Source organism: Rhodofomes roseus (genome assembly GCF_022264815.1).
Source record: "Rhodofomes roseus strain CIRM-BRFM 1785 chromosome Unknown C8Q71scaffold_21, whole genome shotgun sequence".
Lineage (NCBI taxonomy): Eukaryota > Fungi > Basidiomycota > Agaricomycetes > Polyporales > Fomitopsidaceae > Rhodofomes > Rhodofomes roseus.
The window spans coordinates 189,407-208,000 of record NW_025952977.1 but is presented as its reverse complement, the minus strand read 5'-3'; the positions used below and the strand labels follow the sequence as shown (position 1 = coordinate 208,000).

At 57.6% G+C, this 18,594-nt stretch overlaps 9 protein-coding genes across 9 annotated transcripts; 2 read left to right on the top strand and 7 right to left on the bottom strand.

The window, feature by feature from the left end:
* The first annotated feature begins 236 nt into the window (after positions 1-236).
* C8Q71DRAFT_257236 (UbiA prenyltransferase) lies at positions 237-1,763 on the top strand. Its single transcript, XM_047917338.1, has 7 exons — positions 237-573; positions 638-790; positions 851-968; positions 1,033-1,121; positions 1,173-1,269; positions 1,324-1,603; positions 1,660-1,763. Exons 1-7 carry the CDS (start codon positions 426-428, stop codon positions 1,729-1,731), a joined length of 957 nt encoding a protein of 318 aa, XP_047775444.1. The 5' UTR covers positions 237-425; the 3' UTR covers positions 1,732-1,763.
* Positions 1,764-4,469: 2,706 nt separating this feature from the next.
* Positions 4,470-6,492, top strand: C8Q71DRAFT_860914 (the record flags this gene model as incomplete). The annotated part of the gene is made up of 6 exons (XM_047927839.1): positions 4,470-4,864; positions 4,918-5,460; positions 5,509-5,635; positions 5,688-5,754; positions 5,811-5,951; positions 5,999-6,492. The coding sequence occupies 6 exons, from the start codon at positions 4,470-4,472 to the stop codon at positions 6,490-6,492; spliced, it is 1,767 nt and encodes a 588-aa protein (XP_047775443.1).
* Positions 6,493-7,002: 510 nt separating this feature from the next.
* C8Q71DRAFT_850243 (uncharacterized protein) lies at positions 7,003-8,373 on the bottom strand (the record flags this gene model as incomplete). Its single annotated transcript, XM_047926725.1, has 4 exons — positions 8,309-8,373; positions 8,085-8,253; positions 7,908-8,027; positions 7,003-7,852 (listed from the first exon to the last, which is right to left on the bottom strand). The coding sequence occupies exons 2-4, from the start codon at positions 8,141-8,143 to the stop codon at positions 7,003-7,005; spliced, it is 1,029 nt and encodes a 342-aa protein (XP_047775442.1). The 5' UTR covers positions 8,144-8,253; positions 8,309-8,373.
* Positions 8,374-9,546: 1,173 nt separating this feature from the next.
* C8Q71DRAFT_824058 (uncharacterized protein) lies at positions 9,547-10,950 on the bottom strand. Its single transcript, XM_047926253.1, has 3 exons — positions 10,675-10,950; positions 10,506-10,620; positions 9,547-10,439 (listed from the first exon to the last, which is right to left on the bottom strand). Exons 2-3 carry the CDS (start codon positions 10,595-10,597, stop codon positions 9,743-9,745), a joined length of 789 nt encoding a protein of 262 aa, XP_047775441.1. The 5' UTR covers positions 10,598-10,620; positions 10,675-10,950; the 3' UTR covers positions 9,547-9,742.
* Positions 10,951-11,064: 114 nt separating this feature from the next.
* C8Q71DRAFT_776835 (uncharacterized protein) lies at positions 11,065-12,261 on the bottom strand. Its single transcript, XM_047924677.1, has 2 exons — positions 11,968-12,261; positions 11,065-11,909 (listed from the first exon to the last, which is right to left on the bottom strand). Exons 1-2 carry the CDS (start codon positions 12,057-12,059, stop codon positions 11,210-11,212), a joined length of 792 nt encoding a protein of 263 aa, XP_047775440.1. The 5' UTR covers positions 12,060-12,261; the 3' UTR covers positions 11,065-11,209.
* A 459-nt stretch (positions 12,262-12,720) lies between these two features.
* On the bottom strand, positions 12,721-13,992 carry C8Q71DRAFT_776831 (uncharacterized protein). Its single transcript, XM_047924676.1, has 3 exons — positions 13,884-13,992; positions 13,665-13,826; positions 12,721-13,608 (listed from the first exon to the last, which is right to left on the bottom strand). The coding sequence occupies exons 2-3, from the start codon at positions 13,753-13,755 to the stop codon at positions 12,872-12,874; spliced, it is 828 nt and encodes a 275-aa protein (XP_047775439.1). The 5' UTR covers positions 13,756-13,826; positions 13,884-13,992; the 3' UTR covers positions 12,721-12,871.
* On the bottom strand, positions 13,993-14,886 carry C8Q71DRAFT_776830 (uncharacterized protein). Its single transcript, XM_047924675.1, has one exon. The coding sequence runs from the start codon at positions 14,806-14,808 to the stop codon at positions 14,098-14,100; it is 711 nt and encodes a 236-aa protein (XP_047775438.1). The 5' UTR covers positions 14,809-14,886; the 3' UTR covers positions 13,993-14,097.
* Positions 14,887-15,220: 334 nt separating this feature from the next.
* C8Q71DRAFT_776826 (uncharacterized protein) lies at positions 15,221-16,029 on the bottom strand. The gene is made up of 2 exons (XM_047924674.1): positions 15,387-16,029; positions 15,221-15,323 (listed from the first exon to the last, which is right to left on the bottom strand). Exon 1 carries the CDS (start codon positions 15,937-15,939, stop codon positions 15,394-15,396), a length of 546 nt encoding a protein of 181 aa, XP_047775437.1. The 5' UTR covers positions 15,940-16,029; the 3' UTR covers positions 15,221-15,323; positions 15,387-15,393.
* A 1,134-nt stretch (positions 16,030-17,163) lies between these two features.
* Positions 17,164-18,400, bottom strand: C8Q71DRAFT_256926 (uncharacterized protein). The gene is made up of 2 exons (XM_047917337.1): positions 18,047-18,400; positions 17,164-17,981 (listed from the first exon to the last, which is right to left on the bottom strand). Exons 1-2 carry the CDS (start codon positions 18,136-18,138, stop codon positions 17,303-17,305), a joined length of 771 nt encoding a protein of 256 aa, XP_047775436.1. The 5' UTR covers positions 18,139-18,400; the 3' UTR covers positions 17,164-17,302.
* Positions 18,401-18,594: the final 194 nt, after the last annotated feature.

Below are 18,594 nucleotides of genomic sequence, written 5' to 3'. Positions count from 1 at the left end.
CGCATTGATTATATTTGTCAGTTGCACGCTCAAGGAGGCTGAATAGCCAGGTACCTGATGTGGTGGGCTAATCTTGGTGCGCCCCCACTATTTCCTATTGACAATCTCTCCATAGCACGTTGCTATTTCGCGTCAAGCGTCATGGCGCGCGCGGCATCCGAATCGTTTTTGGCTGTGTTCTTCCCGCCGACGCAGGGAGTCCAGCGCGTGTGTTGAGGAACTACCGACCTGCGCCCACAAAGTTACGTTGATTGACAGATCAGGCATGATACCTGGTGTCTTGTCAGTAATGGTTGTGGGGTCAGGCTGCAGACCAGTGTCACTGTCAAGAATCAAGAATCCAGCATCGAGATATATAAACCACAGCCAGAACACCCGCAAAATACTCATTGCTACTGTAGCAGTAGATCCTACCCGCAATCCTCATGTCCGACAACAAAGCTACTCTCAAGTCCAAGTCAACTACTCCCGCTCAGCCTGCCCCCAAGGTGGGAGCCGATTGCAAGCTCTACTGGCGGTTGACTCGCATGCACGTATGGCCGACTGGAGGCGATCTCGTCTGGTTCCCTGCCAGTAAGCTAGCCGCACGCACTCTCAATTGGGCCAGTTGCAGCCAAAGAGACTGACATTTCCCTAGTGTGGGCGCTGCTGATGAGCGCATACCGTCTCAGCCTTCCGCCTCGGACGGTCGCCGTACATGCGCTCGTTCACGCCGTCGCCTGCACGTTCGCCCACAGCGCCGGATGCATATGGAACGACATCTGCGACCGAGACATTGACAAACACGTTGGTGCGTTCCTGAGCGATTGGTCTAGTATTGCAATGAAGAGGAGCTCATGACTCCCGGCAGAGCGGACAAAGACGCGGCCAATTGCCAGCGGAGAGATAACTGTCCCTGCTGCGCTCCTTTTGATGGAGATTCCTGCCCTCGGCTACTTCGCAACGATGTCGTACCTCGGGAGTGGCACGTCAGTGGTCGATGTGTTTGCCTATACTACTTGTCGCTCACTCCGGGCATGTCGGCTTTGACAGAATGACACTCGGGGCGATGGTGTTTTTCACGGTCGCACCGATTTATCCTCTATCGAAGCGTTTCACCAATTGGCCCCAATTGGTTTTGGGTAAGCGTGAATGAGCACCACGCGCGCACACAGCGGACTCACCTGCTCCAGGGGTCAACTGTGCCTGGAACGCGATCGTTGGGTGGTATGCCGTCAACCACACCGTCGACTGGTCGGTCGTAGGGTCGCTATCCCTCGGCATGACATGGTTAGTATCCTCCCCTTCAGGCCCCCTCCTTTATGAAACTGACCGGTCGTGCAGCTGGGCCGTCCACTTCGACACCGTCTACGCATCGCCTGACAAGAAGTTCGACAAGGAGTTCGGCGTCTACTCATGCGCCATCCTCTTCGGCGACTACATCCGCCCCATACTCTCCCTCTTCTGCGCCGCGTTTGTGGGATGCCTCGCGTACGCCGGATACGCGAACCACCAGGGCCCGCTGTACTACGCGATCGCGGTCGGCTACCCGGCACTCGGGCTGCTCTGGCAGCTGGTGACGACGGACAATTTCGAAACCCAGGATGGTATTAAGATTATCAAGGTAAGTGCATCACTCTGTTAACTTAATGATATGCTGTTGACGTTATAATAACGTAGGCCAACGCATCAATCGGGTACCTTACGGTGGCTGGGCTGCTGGCTGACTATGTGTACGAAGTCGTGCTGTGAGCGGTGGAAGCTCGGACTGGCCGGATCCGTCTCATTATTTTAGACGGCTGTGGGTATTTTCCACTCAATGATTTTTTGTTTCCAGCTGTAGAACTACGGGCGACAGTCCTGTAGTAACCGTCATAGCTAGAGCGCTCCCAGGCTCTGACGCGTTGTAAAGTACAAGGCTATTGATTGTAGAATTACGCATATCTTCTAAATAATCACAAACCATCGAACAACTGTTGCTCTGTCAAAGACAGAGCGGTCGGCGCCCGGGGGACAATCCGAACCGTGAGTTGTTCCGATGTGGCTTAATTGGGAATGCTTCCGCGACGCGGTGGATAGAACTGCAATCGCGATCGGAAGAATGTTTTTCCTTCCAACTACTTGAGTCCGCGCTCCGCAATATTCGAGTCTGAACCAACCTCGGCTCGGCCATATTTCGGTTCCAAGCTCCAATTGCCGCGTGTTTGGGTGGCACATACGTAGAATAATTCAGGTGACTAACTCCTCACATGAAACTTATACTGACATGATGGTAGGCGGCTGAGGCTTCTGAATGGTAACATGCCTTGAATGTCGTGAACAGTAGTGAATCTGAGAAAATCAAGCGGAGGGCTCGGAACGACTGCTTCGCGGATACGGATACGTAAAGGTCTAGCCTCGGCGGATGGCTCTCACCCTACACTCGGAGACGGTACCTACACTGGCAGCGGGACACTGGCAGCATCCGCGCCCATCCATCCGCCTCCTGCAGAGACGTATATAAGGCCCTCGTCTCCCGCCATGGCTCCCTCATCACACACCGCATTACTTCTGACTTAACTGCATTTTGACACATCATGGCATCTACCTCGAGCTTCACTCGCGTCGCCACCCTGGCTGGTCCAGGGAGTGCCTCGCGGCTCTTCCCCAATGGCAGGGTAAGTCATCCTCACACTGCTTCCAGTTCGAGCCCGCTAATGAAACATGCGCAGTTCGCTAAGGCGTGGATCCCTAGTTACGAGGGATACGAGCCAGAAGGCCTGCCTTCGCCGCCGGCTCCTTCGAGCCGTCCGGTCAACCCCGCGCTGCTGGCAGCGGTCTCCAGCGCCAGAGCGCGCGCAGATGCACGCGTGAGCTCCGCAAGACGTCCAGGTGAGAATTCCATCCCTGTTGAGCCCTATCTGGAAAATGCTGAGAGCGACGGCAGAGATGAAGCCCCTCATCGGGCTCGGTCTCCCGGCGGAGCTGTTCCCGCCGAGCGTGCAGGGCACGCCCCTCAAGTCCCCGCTCCCCCAGATATTCCAGCGGGACTGGGTGCCGCCGCCGCGGTCACATTCACCACAGCCGGAGCCTGAGGCGGACCTCGCCTACGAGGACGCCTACTCGCCCATAGCAGTCGCCCTCGCGCAGCTCCAAGTCTCGTACTTCCATGAGGAGGAAGGCGACGTCGACGGCGAGCCAGCGCCTCGCACCGCTGTGCAGGGCATCCGCACGACGCCGCCCTCGCCCATCGCGCCAATGTCCATCGCGGCCGCCGCCGCGCTCGCGCGCAGGCCGAGCGTACGGAGGATGCCCGCCTACTTCTCTCAGCGGCCGCTCGCTATCGCGCGGTTCCTGCCCGAGCCGTGCGCAGTACTCGCGGGCGAGTACGAGCTCGGGCTTCGGTTCGGGCTTGGGTTTGGGCTGCTGCTCAGCCCCCGCGCGCCGAGGGGCGCTACGCCCGAGGCGGTCGTGTTCCCGCCAATCGTCGCGAACAACTTCACCGAGGCGCGGTACATGCTGGACGACTCGCCGTTCACGCCGGGCGTGGAGATGGTTAGCCAGGACCCCGTCGTCGACCCGCTCGAACTGCTCATTCGCGACTTCCCGATCACGCCTGGTGCGCGTCGGCCTGTACTGCCGTGGGTTGACTCTGCGGAGGACCCGGTGGTGAGCCCGAGCGAGTTGGAGCTGCGCGACTTCCCGCTCACGCCTGGCGCGCCGCTGGACCGCTTCTCGGAGCAGGGACACACTGCAGAGGAGAGTGAGCAGGTGCAGAGACCACACTCGCCTGTCGACATTGGATTGGGGGATTATGTTTTTGGAGTGTATCTGTGACACAAAGTTGCGGGCAACAGACAATTCAAGGATAGCTAGTGCTGTACGTTAGTAAATGAACAAAGCCACAGAAAAAACAATCATACAACAAATCACCATTCTGATCCAGACTGAGCCCCTGCGAGAATGTACATACGATATCTTCGAATGGTAAAGTTCTTGCACTCGTCGTCGGGCTTTGGCAATGGCAGCCCCGGATTCGGCGCTCAATCTTCCCTTCGAGCGACGACTGTACGCGGACTGGCGAGTGGAGTGGATGGCCGTGACGTCGCTCGCTGTTCCAAGTGCGTTGTATGTCATGGAACATGCATCCTGTCATCATGTCTGGGCGATCGGCCAGTCCCGTACTCAGTATAAAAGGCAGGATGCACACCGTAACCATCGCGGCCGCCCATCCTTCTGCTCTGCCAGCTTCCAGTGCTGCAGCTTCACTTTATGTGTTTGATTTTTGACTGGCACAGGTAGTTCGCTCAGTTGAAGGCGTGCCGTGAGCACGGCCGGGTGGCGGTCGTGCGGCGGATACTGACCCCAAAAGGCAAGAGGCTAGCCTAACTTGCCGGGCGCTGTGACGTCATACTGCAGCGTCCCTGCCCCTGCAGTTGCACCACCGCCTGCTATAAACATACTGCCTTGCTTGCCATGTCCCATATCTTCTCTGCCTGTAGACGTCCGCCATGACTAGCACTGATGCGCCTGTACCACCAGCCACGAGCGCGAAGCCAAAGGTAAACAAGCCGACATCCCTCATCCCAGGCGCGGGCTCCGCTGAAGCACCCGTCATCCGCAAAGCTCCCTCCTCCGGCTCTCCTTTCGGTGCCCTCCTCTCGCGCACCCTCCCCGAGTACAGCGGGCCCTACGAAGTCGGCGTCATCGACGTCGAGGTCCCCGTCACCCGCCAGACCTTTGGCAATTTCATCCACCGCAACCTCAAGCGTCGCCATGCCGAGAACGACCCTACCCTCAAGGGCCAGCGCGGGCTCGTCATGGATACTGTTATGTTCAGCTTGTTCTACCCCGCTGACGCGCACGGAGGCAAGCGCAAACACGACAGAGTCGTTTGGTTTCCGAGGTACTGTAAAGTCAGGCTATGTTGTGGTCTCGACGCAAACTAAGATTCGATAGACTCGGCCAGACGATAGACGGCTTCCTCCAAATGGCGAAGCGCACACCAAACAACTGGTATCGCGCCTTTACGTGGCCTATGGCGGCGGCTGCTATCTGGGGCACAACCTTCCCCGCACACAAAGACGCGCCTCTCCTCCGCCCACCCGCCGCCTCACCGCCCAAGCCTGCAGACAGCAGCACCTCCAACCCGCCAACACCCGAGAATCGCGGCAAATGGCCGCTCGTCATCTTCAGTCATGGCGTCGGCTGCTCACGCCTGATGTACTCCCAAATCTGCGGCGAGCTCGCAAGCCGTGGGTACGTCGTCGCCGCACTCGAGCACCGCGACGGCACGAGCCCGAGCAGCAAGATCACGGACGACAAGGGCAACACGAAGAACGTCGATTGGCTCGAGTGGTCCGACCTTGAGTGGCCCGACTTGGAAACTCAGCCGACGGACGACACCACGCTCCGAGGCGCACAGCTGGACTTGCGTGCGGCGGAGATCAGTGAGGCGATACGTGTTGTGGGTCGGATGGCGTCCGGAGAGGATATCATACGGTGAGTTGGATGGGAGTTGTGCGTTGGGAGGATGCTGAGCGGTTGCAGGTATTCCGATCCGATACAAGCCCCTGGTGTTACAACCGCGCAGGCCTTTGACTGGAAACGCTGGGATGATGCTGTGGATTTCGAGACGCCCGTCATGGCGGGTCACAGTCTAGGAGGGACAGCTGCGGTACGTGCTGCTTCACTTGTCATACTCTCGGGGAAATGACGCGGCGAGACAGCTCGTTGTCTCAGCACGAAACGAGTTCAACTTCGACGGTATTATAGTGTTCGACCCTGCAACACAACGTGAGTAATCTGTCCACATGCGCATGTATGCACATACTCATACTACAAATGCCTAGGCGTCGCGCCGTGGCAAGGAACAATCCCGCATCCTCTACTAGTCGTCAACTCGGAAGAGTTCGCCGTCGGGCGCGAATATGCCATCTTCAAAGAGCAAGTTGCGCGCACCGTCAAGGACCCGCCGCACGTATACACTATCCGTACGTGTCTTGCCTCCAAAACTGATCTACACTCAACGCCTCCGCAGCGGGCGCGACGCACCCGTCATTCTCGGACGTCTTCCTCATCCTCCCGCAGCGGATTAGCGAGCTAACAGGCCTGAAGGTCTCTGCAAAGAAGGTGATGGAGCTGGCGCTTGGCGCAGTGGGGGACTTCCTGCGAGGCGAGGGATACAAGACGATGAAGCGCGCGGTGGTGGGACGCAGCGGCAACCAGGGGAAAGGCGCGCGAGACACCGCTCCCGCCGCAGCAAGCAAGGAGGGCGAGGAGCCCGTAGGGAGGAAAGCGACGCAGGCGTGGGAGGCGGAGAAGGCGCGCCTGGCAGCGGGGCAGGAGGTTGTTGGCCAGGGCGGCGCGGCGTGGCAGGGCCTGGTGGGCAAGGGCGCGATCGCGTCGGACGCGCTGATGAAGCAGGGAGAGGTCCTCGGGCAGAACCCTGCTGGAGAAAATGTGGGTGGTGATGGGTTGCCGAGGAGGCCAGTGGGGAGGGTGGGGGAGTTGGTGTGGCATCCGTACCATTGAGAGCTTCAAGGAGGTGCCGTCTTCTCATTTTTCTTGATGGATTGTTTACGAAGTAATGGACTTGATGTATCTTTAAGCTAGACACGCGTACATACCTTGTACAGCTTTGTAGAAAACTAGTATAATCCCTTGTCATAGCGTCAATGTCTACAGTTGTTGACTATCTAGACAGTGTATCGTCTCGATTGTCTCAGTTTCCGCGGTGTGTGGACAGTACTTGCGGCTTTCCTGCTACGAAACAAACGTTGTGGGGTCTTGCCTCAGTCAACCGCACCAAGTATATGCGAGCCCTCAGCTAGTGCTATTTCGTCAAAGTCGTTCAGCTAGTTACACCGTAAGCTCGGTCATAAAGATCATCACGATCAGGGGTAGAGGGTGGAGGAGGGTGGGTGTCTCTCAAAGTCCAGGTACGCTCGCGCTTACTCGAGGTCGTCGAGCTCATAGTCACGCTCATACCTATCAGAGGAACCCTCGTCAGTGTACATCCTTTGATCTGAGCAACCATGCTACTCACAGGAACTCGTACGGGGATTCCTCACGGCCGTGGAACGACTGCCACGCCTGGCCAACGCTGCTCGCCGCGTTCGCAGCGTCGTTCACAAGGCCAATCGCCTTGCCAGCCTTGTGGATCTTGCCCCGGCGGTGGTGCTGCTTGAAGCTGTCCCACGCGCCGTGCACGCTGCTCGCCGCGTTCGCCGCGTCGTTCGCGAGGCCCAGCGCCTTGCCCGCCGTGTGGAACTTGCCCCGCCGGTGGTGCTGCTTGAAGCTGTCCCACGCCGCGTGCGCGTTCTGCGCCGCGTTCGCCGCGTCGTTCACGAGCCCGACGACGCCCGAGGCCTTCTCGATCCGCCCGCGCGCCTCGTGCTGCGTCGCGCCCGGGCTCTGAGTCTCGGGCGGGCGCACGCCGGTGTGAGCCTCGGGCGAGTGCTCGGCGGCGTCGGGGTGCGCCCCGGTGCGGTGTGCGGCGTGCAAGCCCGCATGCGCGTGCTCGTGCGCGGCGGTCTCGCCAGTGTGGGCGTGCATGCCCTTGTGCGCCTGGAGGCCCTTACGTCCGGTGCGCCTGCCCTGGCCGGACTTGCCGTACCTGTGAGTGCGCTGGCCGGTGTGCTTGCCGGTGCGGTGTGCGCGCTGGCCTGCGTGCTTGCCGACCCGGTGCGTTTGCTTGCTCGCGCGTAGACCGGCGTGCTCGCCGGTGTGGAGCTGTGAGTGCGCGGCACCGTGCTCCGCGCCCTCGTGCTCGGGCCCGGGGGCAGCGGCGTGGACGCCAACCTGGTGAGCCTGTGGTTCCTCACCGCCGGTCTTAGAGGGCGAATCCTGGCTTGCGGCCTCACGGGCAAGGAGCTCGAAGAACTCGTCGTCACTGTCAGGATCGTCGTCAGAAATAAGGCTCGATGTAGGTGGACTGATCAACCCACCGCTTGCCCTTGTTCTGCTTGTTCTGCTTGTAGCTCGAGTAGGCGTTGGCGATGTCGGAGCCGATGTTGAAGACCTTGCTGATGGAGAGAGCATCGCTGCCCTGTTGAACGGGGGCGGCACTGCAGCAGAATGAGTGAATGAGCATCTCGGAGGGTTATCACGCAATGACCACATACGCGACAAGAGCGGGGGCAGCGACGGAGGCGGCGACAGCGAGGATGGTGTAGGAACGCATGTTAATCGTGATCGTAATGGGTTCGAGGAGAGTTAGGGAAGGTCGTGAAGGTGTAACTAGAGAAAGAGCAAGGGGTCGTGACGAAATGTAAAGCAAATAAACAAGTCAAGCTGGCCATCGTCGTTAGCACATTGAAGCCTACAATGTAGAGGAGGAAGCACTCACTATCCGGTACTTGAGCTTGGAAGCGAGGCTCGCACAGGTCAACTGAGGGCTGAAGAACCTGGCTCGCATTCCAAGGGTTTATATATAGTCTGCTACGCAGAGGAGGGTGTGCGGCAGTGCCGTTGGTGACATCTACATAACATTTCCGTTCGACCAATGCATACGCAATACGACCGAGCGCACACAGGTTCGCCCCGGGCACGTCCGGCCTCCCAGTGCTGTCAAAAAGGATAGAATGATGGCGTTACTCACACTTCGGCAGCAGCGCGGCGTTCCGTGGTAGATTGCAGTACAATGCTTTCTACTGACGATGTCCTATTTAGAGCAATGCGAGCCACCTCCTGACGCTCAGCCACTGGGCGCTGCGCAGAAGTTGAAACGGTGCCCTCTCCACAGAGCGACTCTCTATTATGACTGACGTCGCTGGCGAGCGACTGCTGGGCGGCTCCTGACAAGCATGCTTGACACGTTCATGGGAACACCCTGAGCTTCACGGCGTATCTGACGGACTGCAGTCAGCGCTCGCTGATGATGCATCCGACTCAAGCGCATTCGGACAAACGTACACTGTTGGATGATCGAAGACTGCCCTGGCTGTGCCAGATCGCGAGCCGCATCATGATCATGCCCCCTTGTGGTTGACTTTGAAGGGTCCAATTCAGATTCATTAGTCCATGGGCGGGTCCGATTCGTCCGATACGCTGGACGATGTGGCTCTTCGCTCTTGTGTCCACACACCTGTACATCTGTGTAGAGCGTCCCCTGTCGAAACGTCAGCGCAGACTGCACAGGCCGCTCCGCGAGCGGCCACGATAGAGTTCATCATCTTGAGAATTACACCGTCCTGATCCGAAGTGGACGATTTCCCCTTGTGTGGTTTGCATCCTCTATGCGTAGTTGCGGCCTCTGTGAGAAGATGCCTCTCCCGTTGTTACAGATCGTGTAGGTCAGGTGTTCGCACGCATGGTTGTGCTGTACGCCGGTGGCATGTGCGGACGGACCAGTCGATACGTCGATGCAAGGCAGTGAATGCGACGTGATCCACGAAGTGTACAGCTAGGATCGATATCAGCGGGGCGAAACGCAGTGACTCGATGTCGGACGTACCTGGCGTTCGAGTGTCGTAACCGTAGTGTTGTAGACACGGGTCAAGCTCTAAAAATAAACATTACCGCCGGACGGACGACAACCCCACAATCAGGGGACATGGTCAGAACAATGTTAGCGCGTGCATCATGGACTGTGAACAAGCTGCTGTACAATCTTTCCAGTGCGATGCGGGAGTTCGAGCCCTCCGACCACACTCAATAACAGTCCACATGCTTCGATACGTGCGTGAGGAACTACACAGGCAGTGATACATACCGGGATATTCATTCGCAGCTCTGAGGCCGCAAGTACACATGTTCTCCATCGACACAGTTGCCTGGGCATTTAGCGACTGATATCCGCCCATTGCTCGAAGAATCCCAAGTAACGTTTCCAGCGTCCTCCATCAAAGCTCTCGATGCGCCGCCATTCCTCGCTTTCCTCTTCGAGTATGATGCGCACCCAAATCAGAATACCAGCGATGCTGATATCCGCATGGCTAACGCGACTTGCGTCCCCAGCCGGACCCCCGCCGCTGAGCAACAGCCTGCCGTCCCCGGCAGCTTCGAACCACGACGCTAGGACGCTGAAGCCCTTCTCGAGCGCAGCCCACTGCTCCGCGCGCTTCTCGGGCGGGCTGATTGCCTCGACCTTGCACCCCAAGAGGACCTCGCGCGTCTCGCGGAAGTACAGTGCGCTAGGCGGGTTCAGCTTCTCGATGCAGGGGGCGAGGACGAGCGGGACGAGCTTCTCGTGCACGGTGCTGAAGAGCGAGGGCTGGAAGGCGTGCTGGAGGACGCGCGTCTCGGAGGGCAGTACAGCGGGAGTGTCGGGGTAAGTCTCGTCGAGGTAGCGGGCGATCTTGATTGAGTCCATGAGGACCGTGCGGGTGCGTGGGTCGTAGATCGCAGGGAGGGTGTAGGGGAACGTCCAAGTCGAGGGCGTGTTAGGCGACACTCCGAGCGAGGTGAGCAGGGGTGCGATGTCGGGGTATTCGACCCATTGGGTACGGTAGGGGATGCCCTTGTAGTTCAGCGCGAAACTGAGCCGTGATGCGAGGTGAGTTGAAGACGAGGCTGTTGTAAGAAAGCAAAAACATCCGGCTCACCGAGTTTTCCAGGTGTTAGCTGACCAGGCATTGCCTGGGACTGTGCTTGGAATGTCATAGAGAATGATGACGTCTGTCTCTGAAGTGGCCATCTCAACAGGAACTGTGTTGCAGTCTGGCACGAGTATTATTCGCCGTGCGTAGCATCAAGCGATATAAGTATACGCACGTCCCAGTCGCTGGGGCTCAGTCAGCACTCAGCAAGCGGCTCAGTCAGCGACGCTTCCTTCATAATGCGATTGACACAGTTGATAGCAGCGCGTGGTAGGTGTTCGCGGTATTCGGAAGGGCCTCGAATCGTAAGCAACTTACTGAGACTTGGTCAAGACGCAAGCCACTCAGAATATTCGAGCGATATTGTGCGCGGTTATGCTGAACTCGGTAGACCTGGATGTTGAGATCAACCGCCTCTAGCACACATGCGCATAGAACAAGCCAAGGTGAGACAGAATGAAGATGAAAATGGGCTTGCAGCGCGACTTCTTATCAGAGACGTGGCGCGATCCAATCGGGCTTCTACTCTACAATTGGAAAGTCACTTACCATCTTCGGCATCCCTCTTTCGTCTTCTCACATCACAACCCTGCTACTTGCCCTTTGCTTGAAAGCCATTTAATTCCTGCCACACGGGTGGCCAGTCGAGTGCTCTAGTCGTACATGCGGCACCCGTCTTTACTATTGAGTAACTGGTCACTGTCGTCTACTCATTTCTCGAACTTGAAACAGGTCAGGTAGCGCTTCCAACGCCCACCATCAAAACCCTCTATGCGTTCCCATTCTTTGCTATCCACTCCGAGCAGGACGCGCATCGCGATCAAAACCCCAGCGAGGTCCGTGTCTGCATGGGTCACCTTCCCGTCCTCCCCATCCGGGCCCCCGCCGCTCAGCAGCAGTCTCCCGTCGCCAGCCGACTCGATCCACGACGCAACGACGCCGAACGCCTTCTCCATAGCCACCCACTGTGCCGCGTTCTTTTCCGAACCGGGCGGGCTGAGCTCTTCAAGCTTGCATCCCAAGAAAGCCTCGCGCGTCTCAATGAAGTAGTCCCGGCTCCGTGGGTTCAGCGGCTTCGCGATCTGGTGGAGGAGCAGAGGCACGACCCTGGTGTGCAACACGTCGCCCAGGGCGTGCTGGAAGGAGGTCTGGAAGACGCGCGACTCAGGCGGGAGGAGCGCGGGCGTGTCGGGATACGTCTCGTCGAGGTAGAGGGCGATCTTGTAGGAGTCCATGATCGTTTTTTGCGTGCGCGGATCGTAGATCGCAGGGAGGGTGTAGGCTTGGACTGGGATCGGGCCCGAAGATGGTGGGTTCGGCTCAACTTTGACAGCGCTGAGGAGGGGTGCGATGTCCGGATACTCGACCCACTCCGTGCGGTATGGTATGCCCTTGTGGTTGAGGGCAAGTCTGTGATGATGCATAAGCCTGAACCTCAACGTGAAGGTATACACAGCTGCCTACGCACCGCGTCTTCCAAGTGTTGGGCGACCAGGCGCAGCCTGGCACGCTGTTGCGTATATCATAGAAAACAAGCTTGTCGGTGTCCGGAAGCGTCATTCCGCAAGCAGCCAACGAAGCTCAGGAGATGAGGCGATGCTCGACGCGACAGACACGCGGCGAATACGGTGAGTACGTTCTATGATATATGAACCTGGTGCTCACTATATACCAGACATCGCTGCCTCTTCAGTCGGCAGGATCACCGCCCGGTGTGATTCATGGACAGGCTTCGCAATACATTACTTGACGTGTAGTGACCTATTGATTGATCCCAGAACAATCCAGATCACACAAACAATTGTCAGCCGACCGGGAGACGTTCTGAAGAAATTGTTCGACACTCACCGGGTTCAAAGCCGCGTATCTTCAGTAGCTCTGCCAGCCTGTGATCGCAGCTTCTTTGCAAACTTCACGGTGCCGTGAAGACAGTACTACTGTCGCTCGTCATAAAGCCGAGTCAGAACATGTCGTAAAGTCCCGAGTGGTGACTGTTCAGTGGTATGAGCCCGGAGCCGACCTTCAAGTTGAGCCATCGTGTGCTATCCGACGTAGTACTCTGATGATAGACAGCCTCAAGTCTACCAAGTATTTGACTCTACAGTATGATAGTACTACCTGCTACGCATCCTGTAAGGCTGACCTTCCACGTATAGGTCTCTTCCATCTCTCGAGTCCTTACGACCATGCCGCCACTCAACTTACAAGACGCTCTCCCTATGTGTATGTAAAACTTGAATGCCCTGATCAGTTGATTGCTGCTACGCGGATTGCTGCTCGAAGACCATATAGTACAGATGGACTCTATGTAGTCATACATCCGGCGTGCGGCCGCACTTGGGCCGCACTGTCGTCAAGAGAGGTTCTCCTTATCAAGTAGTCGCTGCCGTCTGCCCTTCAAAGACTCTCTCAAACTTGAAATAGGCATCGTAGCGCTTCCAACGACCACCATTGAACCCCTCGATGAGCTTCCATTCCTGGCTGTCCGCTCCGAATACCAGGCGCGTCATGACCAAGAGGCCAGCGAGGTCCGTGTCTGCATGGGTTACCTTCCCGTTCTCTCCATCCGGACCCCCGCCGCCCAGCAGCAGCCTTCCATCGCCAGCCGACTCGATCCACGAAGTAACAACACCGAACGCCTTCTCGATATCCGCCCACCGTTCCGCGTGCTCCGCCGAACCGGGCGGCGGGCTGAGATCCTCAAGCGTGCGTCCCATAAACCCCTCGCGCGTCTCAATGAAGTACTCCCGGCTCCGCGGGTTCAGTGCCTTCGATACCTGGTGGAGGAACACAGGGACGACCTTGTAATGCAACACGTTGCCGAGTGCGTGCTGGAAAGCGGTCTGGAAGACGCGTGTCTCGGGCGGGAGGATCGCGGGCGTTTCGGGATACGTCTCGTCGAGGTAGATGGCAATTTGGTAGGAGTCCATGATCGTTCTTTGCGTGCGCGGATCGTAGATCGCAGGGAGCGTGTAGGCTGGGACTGGAATCGGGCCCGAAGAGGATGATGGGTTGGGCTTGACTCCGAGAGCGCTGAGGAGGGGTGCGATGTCCGGATACTCAACCCACTGCGTACGGTATGGGATGTCCTTGTAGTTGAGGGCGAATCTGTGATGATCCGTCAGTCTTATTCAGGTTGAAAGTACGGATCGCTGCCTACGCACCGCGTTTTCCAAGGGCCGGCCGACCAGGCTGCGCCTGGCACGCTGCTGGGGATATCGTAGAGAATGATTCTGTCGGTGTCTGGAAGCGTCATTTCGCCAGAATCAATGAAGGTCAGGCGATGAGGTGATGTTCGATGCGACAAATGCACGGCGAAGGTGTTGGGTACGTCCTAGGACATCTGAACCTGGTACTCCCTATATACTTACCAAGCATCATCAGCCTTGGCAGTTCGGTCAGCAGTCGTGAACCCTCCCTCTCGGGCCTATTGCCATGGCAATGGCACTTCGCGATGGACTGCATGACATGGAGTGATATACTGATTGTGCCTAACTTATGTAGAACAATCGAGCTCACGTTGCAAATCCTTATGTACATGCATGATATGATGCTAGTAGGCTTGTGTCTCACTGGGTTCACTTATCATCGGGGTTTCTCAGCGGCTTGTATCCATCCACTTCGCAAAGCCAGCCAGGTAGCGCTTCCAAAAGCCCCCGTTGAGACCCTCCACACGTCTCCAGTCCTCGCTTTCCGGCCCAAAAACGAGGCGAAGCCACATCAGACACCCCGCAACATGAGTATCCGCGTGGGTCAGCGTGCCATCGCCGCTCAACAGCAACCTCCCGTCTCCGGCCGCCTCGAACCACGACGCCACGACGCTGAACCCCTTCTCCACCTCCGCCCAATCCTGCACGCGCTTCGCCGAGCCGGGCGGACTCAGTTCCTCGAGCTTGAACCCCAGTGCCTTCTCGCGCGTCTCGAGGAAGTACTTCGCGCTCGGCGGGCTGAGCACCGCGGCGGCACGGTGCAAGACGAGCGGCCTGAGATGGCGGCGCAGCACCATATCGAATGCGTGCTCGAACGCGGCGTGGAAGACGCGGGTCTCCGCGCGCACGAGCGCGGGTGTGTCGGGGTAGGTCGAGTCGAGGTACAGCGCGATCTTGTAGGAGTCCATTATCGCTTTGCGCGTGCGGGGGTCGTAGATCGCTGGGAGGGTGTAGGGCGGCGAGGCAGCGGACTCGGAGGGCTGAACCCCGAGAGAGGAGAGCAGGGGAGTCAGTTCGGGGTACTCAACCCATTCTGTGCGGTAGGGGAGACCCTTGTAGTTGAGGGCGAGTCTGCGATGAAGCGTGATTGGTGAGGACATATTATTTGTCGGGTACCAGTGCCTACGCACCGCGTCTTCCAAGTGTTGGGCGACCAGGACGAGCCCGGAACGTTGCCATAAATGTCGTAGAAGATGATGATGTCGGTATCCGGGAGCGTCATCTCGCGAGGGCCCGATGAAGCACAGAGGACGAAGTCGAGTAGCCAGGCGCAGCGGGTGCACGGCAACTGCAGTAAGTACGTCCTAGTGCATATTAACCTAGTACTCACTATATAGCAGGCGTTCAGCAGCGCTAGCCCAGTCAGCAGGTCGCGCAAACACCGCCCCACTTTGATGATAGGAACGCTTAGCGGCATACCACTTGACGTGCAAGGGCTCACGCACCTGTCAAGCCTAGCGGAGCGTCTGAAGTCAGACTGCAATTTGACTGCAATCGCACTGGGGAGGGGCCGAGCGCCGGGCTAGGCCTCTGTCTGGGCTTGCTCCTCGGGGGCGACCACGACCATGGGGACAGTCTCGCAAAGCTGGAAGACCGTATGTGTGTGCTTGGCGAGGTGAGCCACTACTATGTTCTCGTCTCCCACACAGTCCACCAGAAAGCGTTCATGCGTTCCCAGCTTCAAGTTATCCGCCATAGCGGCTGGCGGGCGAACGCTGTTGCCATGAATTGCTCCCGGGATTGTCGCAACTGTTCTGATGGGCATAGTAACAGCACATGTATTTCGTCTTCCACTGATCCTTGTAGTTCGCAGAACCTGCATGTTCGTTGTTCACGGGGCACCGGTGGCGTTCGGCGGCGCAGTACCTCGACGGCCAAAGGGGAATCCGACACCAGCAGCCGACATAGGGCAAAACGCTGCTCTCGGTCGGAGATGGTGAGGTATGCTCGCCGCTCAAGCGTGGCCCGTTGATGGGGGCGCGCCTTGAGCATAGTGAGTCGGTGTGAATCTGCCAACTTGAACTGCTGTTTGAGGTGGCTGACAAGTGACAGTCGCAGTTCCTCAAGGCAGCCCTCCGTGAGTTCCGTCGTGAGCGGTGCAGTGATATCGAACTGTACTGGGACCGGTTCGAGCCTCGGCCAAAGCCGCAAGGGGCAGCGCAGGGCGCTGGAGCAGCACGTATTGAAGATATCGTAGCGCAAGGGAAAGACGCCTGTATCGCACTGGCCATAGGCCTGTTTCGGTGAAGAGTACCACCGTCACAGAGCGGGTACCGTTACCCGCTAGTCCGAGGATGAAGGTCTCGCGCCACGCGCCTCAGCCACATCGCGTCTCCGGATATTCCACGGCGCTGTCTAGCTCAATTCTTGCGCAATTGGTTCATAAGGCCCGTTTATTCGTTCCAGGCATCAACACCAGCATAGTGAAGATGTCACCGAGGCGATACACACACAAGAACGCGCGCGAGGCCAATTCCAGAGTCGGAGGCCGTAAGCGCTCGTGCCAGCTGGCGGCGCGGCACACGGCGTTCGAACGAGACGTGTATTGGGAGTTTGAGGCGATCCTGGTGGAACATTCGGATGTTACGAGCTGTGGTCTGCTGCGGTGGTGGTAGAGGTGAGCGGGGTGATATCAAGATTGGGCTTGGCCTACGAGACTGTACTGCATGTGCCTTTGTAGATCATCACAGAAGCTACCGGACCTAGGGAAGTTGGAAGAGGTGGTACTTACCAGTAGGGCATCCGTAGTAGGGTATGTACACAATGAAAAGTGTGGCCTCAATTTAGCTCGATGCGTGCCTCCTCTTCTGTCCACTACTAGCTATAGTACTAATACCACTTTGGCTGCGGGTGTTGTCACCGAACAAAATATATTCCATATCCTACTAATAAAATGTTATAGAAGCACGGGCTGCCTACTGTACTGAGTACTGTACCCACGACAAGAGTCCCCCAAATTTGAGAGCACATTGCCAAACCGTGTCCATGAAATGCACTCTGTTGGAAGCATCGAACGCCGTGTGCCGCGCCGCCAGCTGGCACGAGCGCTTACGGCCTCCGACTCTGGAATTGGCCTCGCGCGCGTTCTTGTGTGTGTATCGCCTCGGTGACATCTTCACTATGCTGGTGTTGATGCCTGGAACGAATAAACGGGCCTTATGAACCAATTGCGCAAGAATTGAGCTAGACAGCGCCGTGGAATATCCGGAGACGCGATGTGGCTGAGGCGCGTGGCGCGAGACCTTCATCCTCGGACTAGCGGGTAACGGTAAGCGGGGGTTGAGCGCGTCAGTACTTAGACCATCGTACGCACTTCGACGTACGCGTATTAGTACTCCGTGATGGCCGCTAAGATCAAGGTCTGATAGCCTGCAGTATATTCGATACGCGCCTTATGGAAGTTCGCTGCCTTCCTTTGGCATGCCACTCGGCCAGATGGATGTCCTTTTCTTCTGTGACCCTCGGATACATCAATGCTTGTGCGAACTTGTCATCGAGGGCTATGACAAGACAATCCATCCCGGTCCGTTCGAACAAGATTGCGGATCTATATGTACATAACGGACGTTCGTCCTGGTTCTACTGCCGCAGTTCTTAGCGGCTTGTATCCGCCCACTTCTCAAAGGCGGCCAAGTAGCGCTTCCAAAACCCCCCATTCAAGCCCTCGACGCGCTTCCAATCCTCGCTCTCCGGCCCACAAATGAGGCGCACAAAGATCAAGCAGCCCGCGACATAAGTGTCCGCATGGGTCACCTTGCCGTCGCCGCTCAACAGCAACCTCCCGTCTCCAGCCGCCTCGAACCACGACGCCGCAATGGTGAACCCCTTCTCCGCCTCCACCCAGAGCTCCGTGCGCTTCGCTGAGCCAGGCGGGCTGAGCTCCTCGAGCTTGACTCCCAAGGCCTTCTCGCGTGTCTCGAAGAAGTATTTCGAGCTCGGCGGGTTGAGCGCCGTGGCGGCGATGCGGTACATGATGAGCGGCATGAGCTTACTGTGCAGCGTCGAGCGGAACGCGTGCTCGAAGGCGGTCTGGAAGACACGCGTCTCCGCGGATAGGAGCACGGGGGTGTCGGGGTAGGTCTCGTCCAGGTACAGGGAGATCTTGTTGGAGTCCATGATCGTCTTGCGCGTACGCGGATCGTAGATCGCGGGGAGGGTGTAGGGCGTCGAGTCTGTGGAAGGCTCAACTCCGAGGGAGGGGAGCACCGTGGCGATGTCGGGGTACTCGACCCATTCCGTGCGGTACGGAAGACCCTTGTAGTTGAGAGCGAATCTGGGTTATGACGCGTGTCTCAGTGACCGGTAATGGCTGACTCGAGCGAGGATCAGACTACGCACCGCGTCTTCCAGGTGTTGGGCGACCAGGCCGAGCCGGGAACGGTGCCCGGGATGTCGTAGAAGATGATAACGTCGGTGTCCGGGAGTGCCATCTTGCTGAGGTTCGAGCGAGACACACAACGATGGTATGTATATAAGTATCCTCGCGAGATGAAGCAACAGACAGCGTGGATGTATGGAGATAAGTAGTGTTGGCAGCGAAGATCACATTAATCCAGCCTATATGCTTATATATGTGATGCTGGTACGCGCGGAACCAGATATCGAGCCAGTCAGCTGCCAAGTGAGTCAGTCAGCATACAGCCTGACAGGGTCCGCGTCGACATAACAGCCAGGGGAGGTTCGATCGAGACTGTCCATGTGGTCGTCTCGGCGCCCAGGACGAGAGGGTAAATTGGGAGCCAGTACTTGAGTGTACATGGACAGGCTGTAAATTCGCTATTCCAGTCAATTAGTAGGAGAGTATTTTGGCCTGTCATGGCTTTCCAGTTGATGACAATGTGGGGTGGAATATGAGACGCAAATCGGTGGCAAGCATCCGATAATCA